General features: G+C 51.2%; 1 protein-coding gene and 1 long non-coding RNA gene across 4 annotated transcripts in view; both read left to right on the top strand.

Moving 5' to 3' along the window:
- Positions 1 to 888: 888 nt before the first annotated feature.
- Positions 889 to 14,821, top strand: part of BSN (bassoon presynaptic cytomatrix protein) — a 97,353-nt gene continuing 83,420 nt past the window's right edge. For all 3 annotated transcript variants that reach the window (XM_030043693.1, XM_030043692.1, XM_030043691.1), the window contains exon 1: positions 889 to 1,157. In XM_030043693.1, coding sequence (XP_029899553.1) covers positions 988 to 1,157 — 170 coding nt within the window. In that variant the 5' untranslated portion in view covers positions 889 to 987. The remainder of the gene's footprint in view (positions 1,158 to 14,821) is intronic.
- LOC115353785 lies at positions 3,745 to 6,395 on the top strand. The gene is made up of 2 exons (XR_003927697.1): positions 3,745 to 5,504; positions 5,966 to 6,395. It is a non-coding gene; the product is annotated as an uncharacterized LOC115353785 (long non-coding RNA).

The following is a 14,821-nucleotide window of genomic DNA, read 5'->3' as shown; positions in this document are numbered from 1 at the left end:
CCCGTGACATCATGGAAGAGCAGCGGTGATCACTGGCTGAGCCCTGGGTGACCTTGGGGGGGACGACTGGGCGGTGGTTGGCTGAGGGCTCTGTCACCTCGTCAGAGAGCCCGTGACCTCACACCAGAGCCTGCGTGCTTACCCACTGGGCGCTGCGTGACCTCAGTGGGGAGCCTGCGACCTCACAGGGAGCCGCACGCTCATTGCCTGGCAGCAAGTGACCTCACGAGGTAGCGGGGTGCTCATTGGCCAGTGGTGCGTGACATCCCGGGGCTGCCCGTGACCTTACAGGGAGCGGGACGCTCATTGGCTGGCAGGGTGTGACATCCCAAGGCAGTCCATGACTTCACAAGGGCACGGGACGCTCATTGGCTGGCAGGGTGTGACGTCCTGGGGGAGCGCCTGGCTTCACAGGGGAGGGGGAGCCTCAACCGCTTGCTGGCGTGTGACATCCCGCACCGGCCCGTGACCTCATGGGCGAGCGGGCGCTCATTGGCTATCAGGGTGTAACCTCATGCGGGAGTGAGCGCTCATTGGCCGTCGGGGCCGTGACCTCACGGGAGACGGGCTGCCCGGTGGCTGTGGGGCTGGGAGCCCCGCCGAGCGCCGCCTGGCGGGCGCGGGCGCCGCGGAGCGCCGATTGGCCGGCGGGCTTGACGGGGCGGGGCGCCCCCGCGCGCCAGCCGTCGCCTCGCGCCGCCATTGGCCGCCCCGGCGGACGCCCGCGGGGCGGCGGGCACGTGCCGGCGGGAGCCGGGGGGGGGGGGGGGGGGCGGGAGAGGGGGGAGAGGGGGGAGGCGACGGAGAGGGCGGGGCGGCGGGCGGCGATTGGCCGGGCGGCGCGCGTGCCCGCGGCCGCGAGCGAGGCGGGCGGGCCGGGCCGGGCGGCGCATGCGCGGGGCGGCGGGGGCAGGCGGCGATGGCGGCGCGGGGCTGATGGCGGCGGAGGCGGCGCTGCGCTGAGGGAGCGGTCCCGCCCGGCCCGCCATGGGCAACGAGGCCAGCCTGGAGGGCGGCGGCGACGACGGGCAGCTACCGCCCGCCGCCGCCGCCGCCGGGGCCCCGCCGCCGCCGCCCGCCGCCGCCGCCGCCAAGCCGCCTTCAGCACCGGGCGGCGGCGGACAGCTCCCGGGCAGCGCGCCCGCGCCCGGGCCCAGGTCAGAGCGCGGGGGGCAGCGGGGCGGGCGGGGGCAGATGGGCCGCGGGGGCTGCGGGTGGGCGCGGGGTGCGGGCTGTGGGTGCTGGCAGGGCGCGGGTGCGTGGGGCGGGTGAGGTGGGTGCCGGTGCGGGGGGGGGGGGGGGGCGCCGGTGGCGGGGCGGGGGGGCGCAGGGGGTGGCTGGGGGGCAGGCAGGCGGCGGCTGCCGCTTGGGTGGCGGGTAAAGGCGGGCAGGCGGGGTAAGAGAGGGGGGCGTGCAAAGGGCGAGAACCCACGGGAGAGCGGGGTGCAGCCGTGCGGGGTGTAGGCAGGCAGGCAGGGAGAGGGCAGGGGGTGCGGGCAGGCGGGGGAGGCGGCGTGGGGCTTAGGGAGAAGAGCGAGGCACCCGAGGCAGGTCACGGCTGGAGGGTGCGCCCCAGGGGAGCCGGCAGCTCGGGGACCCCCGTGGGTGCTGGGGGAAGGCAAGGGTGGGGTCTGGGGCTTGGGGCGGGAGAGGGACGGCGCGCCCTCGGTGAGGAGTGCGGTGTTTTGGGGGGCAGGAGGAAGGTGGGTGCTGCCCGGTGGGCAGAGGTCCAGCAGCGGGGGCCGGGGCGGCCGCAGGGGGAGCGGGGTTAGGAGGAGGGAGGGATGTGGTTTGGGGTTGGGGAGCCTGGCATGGCGGGGGGGGGGACACACGACACCGGTTAGGGTAGGGGGACGGTGCCTGGCTGCACGCGGCTGACAGCAGCGGGGCGTGCGAGCGAGCACCCCGAACACGGCCACCCCGAACGTGGCCACCCCAACGGGAGCCGGCACCGAACGGGAAAGGCCGTTATGTAACAGGAGGGACGTGCAGCCCTGCCAGGAGTCATCGGTGAAAAAGCTCGCGGGGAACCACGCCGAACCGCTCTCCCTCTGCCAGGCAGCGCCAGCCGGGAGGGAGATGCTTCGGAAGAGAGCGTGGGATTAGAGATATTCCTTTTTAAAAAAAAAGCTGATCTTAAAATACCATCCTATCTGGAAAAATGAATGCGAGGAGCAGAAAGTTGCACGGAGGGATGCGGGGGACTCAGCGGGCAGTTTGCCTACGGTGCGCGGCCGAGGTGGCGGTGTTTCGGGCTCTCCGCCTCGCCCGTGCAGCGATGAGCTCTGCTTGTGTTGCCCGTCGCGTTACTTCAAATGAGGAAAATGCAAGCGGGAGCCCGAACGGGAGGCTGCGGTCTCGCCTGGCAGTGCTTTCCTCTCGCTCCCAGCCGGCGGGCTGCAATCGCTGCTTGCAGGCTGCACCTCAACATCCAGGCGGGATTCAGAGATCCTACAAGGCGGCCAAGCTGTGGGCAGGCTTCTCTGTAAAATCTCTGTTAGCTTTTACACAAGGAGCATGAAAAAATACCCTTGAGTGAAATCGTGCCTGTTTTCCTTTACCTTTTTTCCAGTTCCCCTTGCTAAAGATTCACCAACCCCTCTGCTTTGGACTCTGCCAGCGAGAAGTTGTTCCTAGTCTGCTCGTAACAATTTAAAATGAAATACCTGCAGGGCTATTTAGGCCGGCGTAACAAGATCAGCCGAGGGAGCCGTGCAGATCTGCCGTTTCTGTCCGTTTTTGGCGCTGCCGCGAGGCTCCCCCATTACTGCCTGGGGTCTGCGGTTGCTGTTATACCAGGGCTGGGGGTCCCGGCGGCTTTGGGGGTCTTGGAGCACACGGGGCTGGTGGGGTGAAGGAGCACAGTCCTGCAGCGCTGACCGTTCTCGCTCCTCTCCTGCCAGAAACACCGGGTTGGTTTTGCTGGCCATGCTCGAGCCCTTGCATGCTGAGCTGACGCTCCTGCCCCTCCTGGGGAGCTGCTGCCGGGGAGCTGCCCTCCTTTGCAATTAATTAACGCAATTAAAGAGGTGGGCCGCGTGAGGCTCTGCGGGCTGGCAGTGAAGGCTGCTGTGGAGCGGTGGTGGGATGGGGAAGATGCTGATCTGTACCAGTGTTTAAAAACTGAGTGTGGGAGGGGTGTGGGGAGCTGAGATAACGCTGAGGGATTTTAATTCAAGGTAACAAAGTGGAAGTGAAGGCAAAACAGAGGCCTTGAGAAGAAAGTCGTCTTCGTGAGATGCAGGAGTGGGCATGTAAGATAGACCAGATGTTGTAAAAGGTTTAGCAAAGCATGCTTCGTGCTGACCGAGCAGCAAGTGCGCGGTGCAAAAAGTGCTGCTCCAGAAATCCCAAGTGACAAGGGAAAGTGAATTTCTCTCAATACTTGGGCAGTAATATTTTTTTTTTCTGAATTAAGTAACTTAAATCTGTACGCAAGTCAATGTAAATCGTAGTAACGTTACTTTTCTGTGTAGTTTTTCACAGCTTGCTTTGTGTTATACAGGGAAATAGTCTGAATACCTTATATATATGTGGTACATTGGATTTCGGGGTCTAGTGTTTAAATTCGTAATAACTGTTTTCAAGGAACTGTGCGTACACCGTGGAGAGGCTTCAGAGAGTAGAAAACGTCCTACAGAAGTAATGTCTTCTCACCGGGTTGCAACATTTACCACTGTTTATAAACTTTGATTTTCTGCTTGCGTGCTTTGGGTGAGGCGCGGCAGAGCCGGGGAGCGGCGGTGCTGGAGGATGGAGGGAAGGTGGGTGCAGTGCTCGGCTGTGAGACGGTTGGGCTCTGCCAGCGGGGTGCAGCTCTGAAAAAGGCAAACGTGGTGCAGGATTGCATCAGGCGAGGCATTTTCAGCGCAGATGAGAAGACCTTACCCTTGCGCAAGGTGCTGCTAGAATCTCACCTGGGGGGGTTGTGCCCAGCTCTGGTACTCGAGCAAGGTGCTGCTGAATCAGAGGAGGGAGGGAAGGGTTGCTGCTAGTCTGCCCCGACAAACGGAGCCTCTGTTTCCTGAAAGGAGATGAAAAGATGGAGCGTTATTAACCCATAGGATCAAAGGAACACAAATTGGTTGCGGATGCATTCGGACTGGAAACTTTCCAGCTGCCTGGCAGTGGAGTCCTGGTCTGCTCCTCCAAAGAGACCCCCTAAGCAAAAGGGACAAGCTCATTTTACGGTGCAGTTGATGGATTGATGAAAAGCGGTTCGATGGCAGAGCAGGGACGATCCCAAGTTTAGAAACGTAGCTTGGAGCATGGTGCTTTAGGTGGATGGTTTTCCTGGTATCCTGAAGAGAGTACTTTATTGCTGTTTCTGATCATATTTGTCTGTGCCTGATTTATGTCCGATTCATTCAGGTTTTCAGTCTGTCTGCTGCTCAGCTGCGGAGCTCGTAATAGACTTTTTTTGATGCCTGGATGCATGAGCTGAGGCTGAAGAATGGGAGGGTGGGGAAGAAGGTCGGTCTCCCGGGAAGCGTTGAGGACCGGGCACAAATAAACGGGCTGTCAGCGGGAGCAGCAGTGCTTTTAGCATCACCGTTTCTCCCGAGCTGGGAGATGCGTGTTGCAAACAGCCGGGCTGGCTGCTGGGCTTCAAGGTCGGGAGGAAGCCTTCTCCCATGGCACGCCGGCAGAGACCGCTGGGGCCTTTGTTTTCCGTGAGAAAGAAGCCGCTTTACTGAATATGCCAGAATTTCTCAAGCTTCAAGGTAGGCTTGCTGCGAGTTGAAGGTCTTGAAGTGACCAAGAAGGGAAGTTTCCAGTACTGAGTGGTAGCACGTCCCGGGTGTGCTGCGAGCGCTCCCCCGAAGCCTTTGCTTGGCTTGGAACGGCAAGTCAAGTGTTGATCCTGTTTACCCTGCTATACACTTAGCATCAGTCTGTTTGGCGGGTGGTGGAGCTTGAAGTAAAAAATCAGGTGATAGGAAAGAGTATAGTAGAAACAGGACTGAAAGAAGCAGCCCTCCAAATTAGAGAAAATAACATAACTTTGGAAAAAACGTTAGTGCAGTTCAGATGCTCCGTTCTGCCCTTTTGGTAGCTTGCTTGCATTTGCTGGGTATTGGCTTGTTTTCTTGCCATAAGTACCATAGCAATAATAGGTAATAAGTATATACATAAAAGTAATTAAAAAAAAAAAAACCACCAAGTTTGCCCATTTCTTTTTAAATGGGCACTTTTCACAAGCTTGCAGAAACGAGCAGTCAATGTCCATTTTCATATGACCGTGCTAGAAATAAAACAAGACTGTGTGATAGAAAACCAGGCTATGGACAGGGCTTGCACTTGTCTGGAGAGCCAGCTCCATATTTGTTTCCATACGCTGCTGTCTCCAAAGAGACTGAGCCCCGAGCGGGACAGTGCAGAGATGTTACCGTCAGAGGCATTGCTGGAAAACCTTTTCCTCAAATATTGAAACAGATTTTTCCTGGCCTTTTGCTGAACTGTGGACTGGCACTCTGGAAAAGCCTGCCACGCACCCACGCTTAGTAAGTATTAGTTTATTTGCTATAAGAGGGTGAGGAGGGAGCTGAGGCTGGGTTTAAGTGAGGAGGGGAAGAACAGATATGCAACATTTCAAGCTCATAGAACTTGTGTGAGCAAAATAAAAGGTAAAAGGAGGAGTACAAAATGGCTTACTTGACGGATCAAGTCAAAATATTTGCGGTGCTAAATATCCCACTGGGCTTCAATTTGTCTTCCTCTCCCGTGATGGGCAGGCAGTGTCAGCTGCAACGCGTCTTCCCTTCAGCAAGCGGTGTTTTACATACTTTTGATAACTCTGACAGCAGCCGTTAGGCCACTGAATTTAGATGGCACAATTCTGGGTGCTTAAGTAACTCCAAAACCTCTTCTGTGAATGTGCTCATCAATATTCAAAATGTTTGTCATCAAATATTAATGCCTTTATTTCCAAAACAAATACACAGATTTGCAATCCGCTTCACAGGTTAGGGTTTCTCACTGCTGAAACCAACCTGGATGCTATGCTGAAGGCATGCCTCTCTACCCTTTGCTTTTGCTGTGCGAGGGGCTCCGGGAGGTACCTACGGTGTCCGCTTCTGCTCAGAAAGATAGATGTGGAAGAATTTGGAAGGGTTGGTTTCCTTCGGTCTGTTGGCTCATGCTGGTTGAAAAGTTGGAGGACCCTTCAGCTCTTTCTTGCACAATTTGCAGCTACAGCAGGGCCACTTTCTGTGCGCTGACATCCCCAGTATTGTTGGTCAGCCTCTTCTGCTGACGCTCGGGAGTGGTGCCGCAACTCCAGCGACCGCGTCCGTTGGGGCCGGTGCGTCCCTCCACACCGTGGGTCGTGCCGAGCGGCGCGATGGGCTGGCTTCTGCTTCTCCAACGTGCCTGAATAAAACCGTTTTCTTTTCTCTGCTGTGTGAATTGAGCACATATTTAATGCTTCCCATTATGTTTCCAATTCACCGCAAACACGTATTCAGTGCTGTGGCATATTCCTGCAGTTTATACTGGTCTGGGGAATACTCGATGTGCATCTGGACACCTACCTGACAGAAAAATACAGCCTGCCTGCCGCAAACCCTGCCTCTCTGTGCAGCCTTCTTCACCGATTCCCTGGCTGGGGCTGGCACTATGGCTCACTGCCGGCTGAGGGTGTTTTTCTCGTAATCCTGTTGCAATATCAGACTCATTTCCTACCATATGAGATGCACCTTTGGAGGGATGTGACAGGCAGTCAGGCTGCAAACAGCATTTCCTAAAAGCAGGTAGCTTGGTAGGGTGAAATGGGCTCCACGGCAAAGGCGTTCTGGTTTTTCACTAAATGCAGAAATAAGATTATCACCTCGTCTTTGCTGATGAGCGCCTCTGCTCCTGGATGCTTCTTGGGTTTTTTTTCGGCTGGTGAGTGGCAGCAAGTGCTGATGGTCATCCCGGTCCCACACATTGTAAACTGAGTGTTGCACGTATTTTCTTCGGATTGAGATTGTCGCTGTTGAGCCGTCACTGTGTTTTCAAATGTCTGTTTGAATGACAGATTTGTTATTTTTGCATCAATCTATGGGCACGACTCTTCTTATGAACAGGGTTTTTTTGTCTTTTTTAGTGCTTGGAGGTGCTGAGCTTCGGCGTGACCCCAAAGCGCTGCTGCGCAGCCTGTCAGTCATTGCTGGGCGTGCCGTACTGCTTTTCATGTCACTGATGCTGAAAAGTTTTTATAAATACAGTGAGCTGGCTCCTTACTGAGAACACCCAGCACCTCCAACGAGAAAGAGCAGTATCGTTGCAGTCTATTAATGCTGGCCTGTGCTTTACAGCAAGGCTGGGGGGCTCCTCACCCATACTTTGGTCATATTTAATGTCAAAGATGACTTAGCTATGCTGATGATGGTATCTCACTGACTCTTGGCCTCTTTATAGCTTACTAGCATGTGTTTGATATCAAAGATAGACCCTGGGCCCATTAACGGACTGGGGGCAGTGGGTTGATGGGGCAGGAGACAGCAGCTCCCTGCCCATGCTGAGCTCCTCAGAGGCATAGGAACATCATCCACCAAGTCAGGAAAAGCTGCTTCAGAATGCAATTTTTTTTCTCTCTCTCTCTCTCTCTCTCTTTTTTTTTTTTTTTTTTTTTTTAGTGACATAGTTTGGCTTGAGGCAAAAAGTGATGGTATGCCATCCAGCCTGACTTCTGGCACTGGGTGGTAAAGACGGTCATGATGGTTAACAAAGGTAAAACAAAATCTGGAGTTTAGAGGTCCAAGCTAGCCAAATGGCAATGAAATGTATATAAACAGTGAGCATAAATAAGTGTAGCAGCAGTTTACCAGAGGGTGTGATGGGATATATGATCACACAAAGCTTAAATAAAAGCTTCACCTCCTAAAATATAGTCTCCCTCAGCCCAGAACGAGAGTTTCTGCGATGTACAGCAGATTAGCTGTTCACACTGGCTTTATTCCCCCTGAAGAGGTGATTAAATAGTTTGGTGCATTGTCTTTTGTCAAAAATGATTTAGTTGTGTTTCTAGGTCATTGTCTATAGAGGAAAAATGTGTATATATTTAATGTGGTAGTGTATTAGGCATCTTCTAAGAAGAGCTACAACAAAAAAAACCCTCTCCTGCCCAGTCTGTTTCTTGAATATCAGAGTCCCCAGACCTTTCTCCTGTCCCTGTCCTTAGTGTCTCCTGTGGCAGCGGTCCTTCTTGAAAACCCATTGCTTACAGGTCGCCTCAGCAGCCTGCCCTTGTCCTCCTCTTGCTTGCTGACATAGGAAGAGCCTTTACCCCAGAGCAACCAAGATGAACGTCTCCACTTGGAGACCGTTAGTGCTTGCCGATGGTGGGCTCAGTTGTCCAAGAGCCAAGTGACTGTAACGGGGTGTGTAAGGTACTGGTGGGCAAAGGCAGGAGCACAGGACCAGAGGAGACCTCTGGGCCATTACCTACTGGTAGACACCATTAGACACCCCGTCGTATAGTCCCACTAACAAGGTAACCACTGAGATCTTAAATGAGATACTCTACTTCGCAAAGCCAAAATGCAGCTTTGATTTGCCTGCGGTAGTCCATGTGTTCCTGACACGGAGCTGTGGCTTAACTTCCATATGCTTTCCTGAGGGATAACCACACCTTCAAGCCCAGGCGTGTTCAAAGACTTGGACTTGGGCCATCCTGGCCAGCCAGTTTTGCAGCAGGGAGCGATGGTGACTGGGATGTTCACCCATTTCTGGTTCTGCAGCCAGATGATGGGGCGTGTTGCATGGCTGGGACGCGGCGGGGGCACGTGGGTCAGGACTCGAAGCTGAGCCTTTGGAGATGATGTGACGGTCCTACCCTTGTCCACCATGCCCCTCTCCTCCATGTTGCCAGCAAGGCAGCAGGTGGTACAGGAGGTAAGGAAGGGACATCTTATGGACACCAAGTCTCACTGCATCGCAGTTACACCGTGACTTCCCGAGTTGCAGCAAGCTCTGCACAGGCTTCTCTGACCCTTGAGAAGCTCTTTCCCTCCTCCCTGAAGACTGTCGAGGCCGTCCCTGTGTTTCTCGGTGTTTTCTCATTCTCCGTGAGCAGGCTTCAGTGCTGTGCTGTGACTTCAGCCCAGGATGTCCTGCAGCTTCTGAACCCCCATGTGAGGTGCAGGCTGCCATCTCCCGCCTGTGACTTGCTGCCTGTCCCACCCGCAGTTGTCTGCCTGAGCATGCTTAGCTGCTCTCCACAAGAAGAGCATCTCCTGCCCTCTTCTCAGAGGGTTTCCCCCTTTTTTGACAGATACAACGCAACCTAGAGCAAGCAGATACTGTATGGCTCAAAGGGAAAGTGCTTCCATGCTGCTTGAAATGTTGCTGAATTTTGAGTTTCTTTGAGCAGATATGACTAACTGTTCTTCACTTGGCTCCAGGACCTGCCAGGGACCACGGTTTCTCAGACGTGACAAAGCAGTTCCCGTGCTGAATAGCTTTCAGATGAGGATTTGACAGCTCCTCTGAAGGCCGCAGAGAAAAAAAAATCACCTTGGACCAAAATGTTGCCTGGTGCAGATGTGACAAAATTCCATGTTTCAGCCGGTCTGTTTGAGGTTGGCACACCCTCCTCCATCCGACCCCAGGTGCCGGAGGCACAGACGTCTGTGTAGGGTATTACAGGGTAGGGAGACTTTCAGAGGCCAGATGTCAATAACTGAGAGCAACCTTTGAACCGTTTTTCCTTTTTTTTTTTCCTGCCAGTAGAATAATGCCTTTTAGACTATTTTGAGTCTTTCCTGGCAGTGGGAGCTCACAGGCTTCTCCAGCTGCTGAGCGGGACATGAGGCTGATGCCGAGCTCAGAGCCTGGCTCCAGTGGACGTCCCTTTGCAGGACCGGTGCTCTCCTGAGGATTGTAGCATTGTGAATGTGGGGATTTGTTTTGGAATTTGGCTTTATTTGTGGATTTTGAGCTCTGTTAGGAGACGCTTGGAGTACGTGACCTCTCCTGACATGGTCTCAGGGTGCTCCTTCCTTGGAAGTTGTACATGAGCGTGAAGTGAATGTTAGACATGACTTTTTCTGTTATTAAATGGATTCAGAGGGGTCCTGCCCCTCTCGCCAGCCCACGTGAGACCCAGCTGTATCCACTGTGAGCTCCCCAGTATGGGGAAGAGTCTGTCTGTCGTTTGTGTCCTTCCTTCATCAGTCCAGACGTGAGGAGTATGAAGAGATTTTGCCATATTTAATGTCTGCGAAAGGATGAAATTGTGTGTGGGAATTACTTTCAAAGATTGACATGTTGTAGCTGTTAACCACTTTTTTTTTTTTTTTTTTGTAACCAGAAAAAACAGATTGCAGCCTGGGAAAAACAGCGTGGTTTTTTTTTCTCTTTCATCTCGTAAAGAAAACATTTCAGTTACAGATATGTGAAGTTATGAGTTATAAAATAGGAATAGTTGAAATTTGGAAATGTATAATAAGTTCTTAAGGGACTTGGTAATTTGCCTTCCTCTTGTGAAAAAAAAAACAAATCAGCTGATAATACAAAGCTTATGAAAGGCTTGGGGAAAATGCAATGCTGAACTAGATCTTTTTCCACGTTGACTCTGAACTGTACTTTTTCCTGTGATGAAACATGAAATTACTTTTAATTTATTTTGTTCCAATCCTAGTTACATAAACTATTATTTGATTGTACAGCTGGACTGAAAACTGTAGGAGGTCTCACATTTAGGATTTTGCTGCCTCTTTCTCATTAAGCCTACAGACTGATTTCTTTAAATGCACCTATTAATCTTCTTAGGGAGACAAATTGTTGTTTGCTTGGGTCTTTTCTTTCTTTTCTTTTTCTTTTTTTTTTTTTTTTTTTTTTAAAGACTAAACTCTCAGTTAACTGCCAGAGTAAACGCTGATGGTTTGAAGCCTTTCCAGGTACGTCTGCACGGCAGTTGGGCAACGCGATCCTAGCACGTGTTGTCCTGGCCAGGCTGGCTTTGATCTCGTTAGTTTAAGCACCTAAGGTGGTCACAGCCTAAACCGTTCTCGTTGTGCTTGGCAACTTGGCAATAACCTCCAAGTCTACAGGATGGAATAATAAATTTTTTTTCCGTTTTAATTTTGCAGTATGCTTTTTCAGGTCTTTGTCTACGGTAACTTCTGTTGCGTTATTGACTCCAAGTTTGGGGCCTCATTGTGGGGCTCAGAGTTTGGGACCCATCAATGTAGTCCTTGTAGAACCAGCAGTAGGATGCGGTGAACCACGTGGTGTCCTTGAAGTGCATAGATCTTTCCCACATCTCTCTGAATTGCATCTTCTGCCCACCGATGGTGAGCCACCATACTTTGGGTTTATTTTTACCTGTTCACAGCAAGATTTCTTGATGGACTGAGCAGTGCTATTGATACGAAAACCGCGTGGTCATCTGGGCAAGGAGTGGGCAGGTTTTGGTAGCGATACTTTGGACCGCTGCCCTTGCGGACCTTCTCCACTCTCCTCTACTCTTCTGCCAGGAATGGCTCTTAGGAGGGTGGGGAAACCGCTGTCAGGCTGCTCCCAAAACACATCCGTGGGCTGCGTCTGCTCCGATACGAACTTGAGAGATGTCTGCAGCAGATAGTGCTGGAGCACATTGTGTCGGGGCCAGGCAGCATCGGTAGCTTTCCGTAAATACTCTCGACGCTGGTGTACGTGAGGAGGCGATGCTGGGTTCTGCTTACATCGCTGTAAATCGGTCCGTGCTGCTCAGCATCTGCCCCGACCGTCCCTTTGTGTTTAGGGCAGCTCTGTAGTCCCAAGAAGTGAAAATTTCCAAGCCTTCTCCTTTTCCCCCCTGTCTGCAAGTTGTTGTGGATGTTCTGCCTGGGAATCCTGTAGCTGGGGCGCACACATAGAAAAGAGGTTGTTTCCATTTCTATGGAGTGGAGATCTTTGTGTCTGCTGGTCCTGCAAGCGCACCCGCAGCCTGCCCTCCTCCCTCTGGGTGAGATCCTGCCGCCCAGGGCTCAGCAGCAGAAGAGCAGCAAAGCGTCCTTTGCTGTCCTTTGAACCTTTTGTGGTGGTGGTGATTTTCAGAGCAGGTAAAGCCCGTTTACCACTTTATTAGACTAGGTTTTGACTGGTTACACTACAATTATGACAGAACATCAGTTCTTGTTTGAATGGAAAAGATGGTCCGTATTACTACGTTATATACCATTGATTACCTTAGCCTGGCAGAAATAAGGCATCCAGAAACATCACCCTGGGAGAAAACTCTAAAGAAGTATCTCCTTAGGCGTCCCTTTTGTACTTTATTTTATCTGCCTTTCTCACCTTGAAGTATCTCCCAGCTGCGCTGGTTAATGGATTAGGATATGAATCCTGTTAGCTATACAACTCAGTTTCATCCAACCCATGTTGGTAATTACCAACTTAATTTTGATTTATTATTAACTAAAAATACAGTCCCAAACACTCTGAATTAACAAATTGTCGTGCCTTTCTTTTTCTTTGAAATATGCAAACAAAATCAACTAGCTGCTTTGGCTAGTAATAAAATGCCTTCTACTTATCAACTTATCTAAAATCTGGTTCACTTACCAAGTAAACTTCTCAGCCTTAAATTTTACCTGCTTCCATTTCTGCCAAGTTAAGCCTTTCAATGGGACCATGAAGACAGATACATCACATATGCAGATGCGTCAGTCTCTTTGGGGACAAGTGTTCTGGTCTGAGGTATGTGTGGCAGGGAAATGCATGCAGGGACAAGGCGCCTCAAAGAATTGCAGACGCTGGCGAAGTGTTTTTCTTTGATCCTATAAAGAATTTGGCAGGGGAATTTCAGACTCTCCTATTTCAAAAGTACATTTAAACTGAACAGCTTGAAATATTGAAGTTGATGGTGTCTCTGACAGTATTGGTAATGTATTATTCTTTGGGTTTGCTTTATCTTTCCTGTTGTGAATAACAAGTTCTACACACAAAACTGTAATTAATTCTGAGTTTAGTTTGCCATTCACATTTGAGCTTCCAGTTCAAATCTCTGAAAACCAGAAAGTGCAAATCTAAGACACACAACCAACTATATTGACCCCGTCCTGCGCAAGGCAGTAGGCTGGCAGCCCCAGGGCAGTGTCCCCAGCAGGCACTTGCAACCACGGTCTTGTCTCCAATAACAAACGTTGTTGGACCACATGTGCTGGTGTGGAGAACGTCAGGGATGGAGAAACTTCTACAGCTTGAGAAGTATTTCTGACAAACCCAACCTGATGTGAAGTTTTTGTTAAATGGTATCTGCCCGTGTTGGACACAAAGCTCTCCTCCTTGCAGGAAGGTGTGGGCTCATCAGTTTTACCATGTACCCCTCTATGTACGCAGTACTTGGAGCTCTTCGGGGAGGACATGAGTTGATTCCTGTTTCCTCGGTCCTTGCCCAAATGATCTTCTCTTGATTGCTCTTCCACATCTTAGATGTCAGCTCTCCTGGTAACCTGAGGCAACAACAACAACAACAAAAAATTAAGGACCTAAATGGCCTGGGGAGGAGTTAGAGGGACAATTATGAGATGGCCAAAATGCTGTGAGGGGCAAAGACACAATTGCAGGATGGATGAAAATGCTACAATTTTTCAGAAATGCAAAAAAAAAAAAAAAATTAGGTCTCGAGTTTCATTTGCCCATGCTCAAATAGGGGTGCAAAGTCAGGATTTTTCTGTTGCCATTCGCTGCAGTCATCAGGAGCTGTTTGTCTCTCCACAGTACGGTAGTCTGATTTCCTCTCCTGGAAATTGCTGTTTTAACTGGGTTTTTCTTTCCTTTTTCTAAAAATATAAGCTGGTTTCTTTCTGGTATGTCATTACCACCTCTTTTTTAACAGCACTTCTCTTTCTGATGGATCTTCCTATTTTTTATGCCTGGAATGAGTGTTATTCCTCGTTCCGGGCTGAGTTCGGTTCACTCAAGCTGTCACGGAGATGGATAATGATACATTTTTTTTGCATCAGCTTTTAATTTTGGAGCATGGGTGGAACTCATCCAAAAAAAGGGCCTTGCAGTCTTCCCAGCTTCTTAATGGTTGAATACCAACTTCTTGCCGCTGGAGGTTTCGTAGAAGCATGGGGACCTGTGGGTGGTGGGGACAGGACCGTGAGCGCTGTCCTGGTAGAGCCAGACCCCTGGGACTGACCCCTTTTTACCTGCCAGCAGCAGACTGCTCTCGGCATCGGAGCACTTACCCACAACGAGCCAACAGCTGCAGAAATCCCTCCAGCTCTGCGACTGAATCGAGCCTGAAACTCAAAAGGGAGCCTTGCAAAACCAGACCTTCATGCCACTCTCCGGAGGGGAAAAAAAGCCAGAAGCAAGTCAAGGGAATGGGCTGCCTCTGCTCTTCTCTTTGAATTGCTTTCCTGAATGCATTTTTCCCAAAATAACTTAATTGTCTATTTTTTTGTAGATCGTTCTATATTTGTTGATGAGCATTACATTGACATTTTCTGAGAAGTGTCCAAAATGGCTTGAAGAACTCTTTGCAGAGTGGCAATATCTCATTTAGAGCCCATCACTACGCGTGGCTATGGTTGTCTTATCTTCTGTGCATTACTCTGCATTTCTTGACCTTGGATTTCAACTGCCACGGTGTTTCAAGACACCAGTTTCAAGAAAGCCTTCCAAAGCTCTTTGCATTACTTTGAATACTCTGAATAAATTTGCCTCAGCAAACTTGTCCCTTCATTATTCCCCTCCTTCTCAGGCCATTTATGAATATATCCCATTTATCGCATGGCAGGGTCCTGCAACTCTATTTGTGAAAACCTGACCATCTACCGCTATCCTTGGTGCCCTAAATCACGATCAGTTATTAACCCACAAGAAGGCTTCCCCTTAT

Source organism: Aquila chrysaetos, chromosome 20 (assembly GCF_900496995.4).
Source record: "Aquila chrysaetos chrysaetos chromosome 20, bAquChr1.4, whole genome shotgun sequence".
Classification (NCBI taxonomy): Eukaryota; Metazoa; Chordata; class Aves; order Accipitriformes; family Accipitridae; genus Aquila; species Aquila chrysaetos.
Note: the sequence above shows the minus strand (reverse complement) of the source record. Positions and strands in the feature narration are given on the sequence as shown.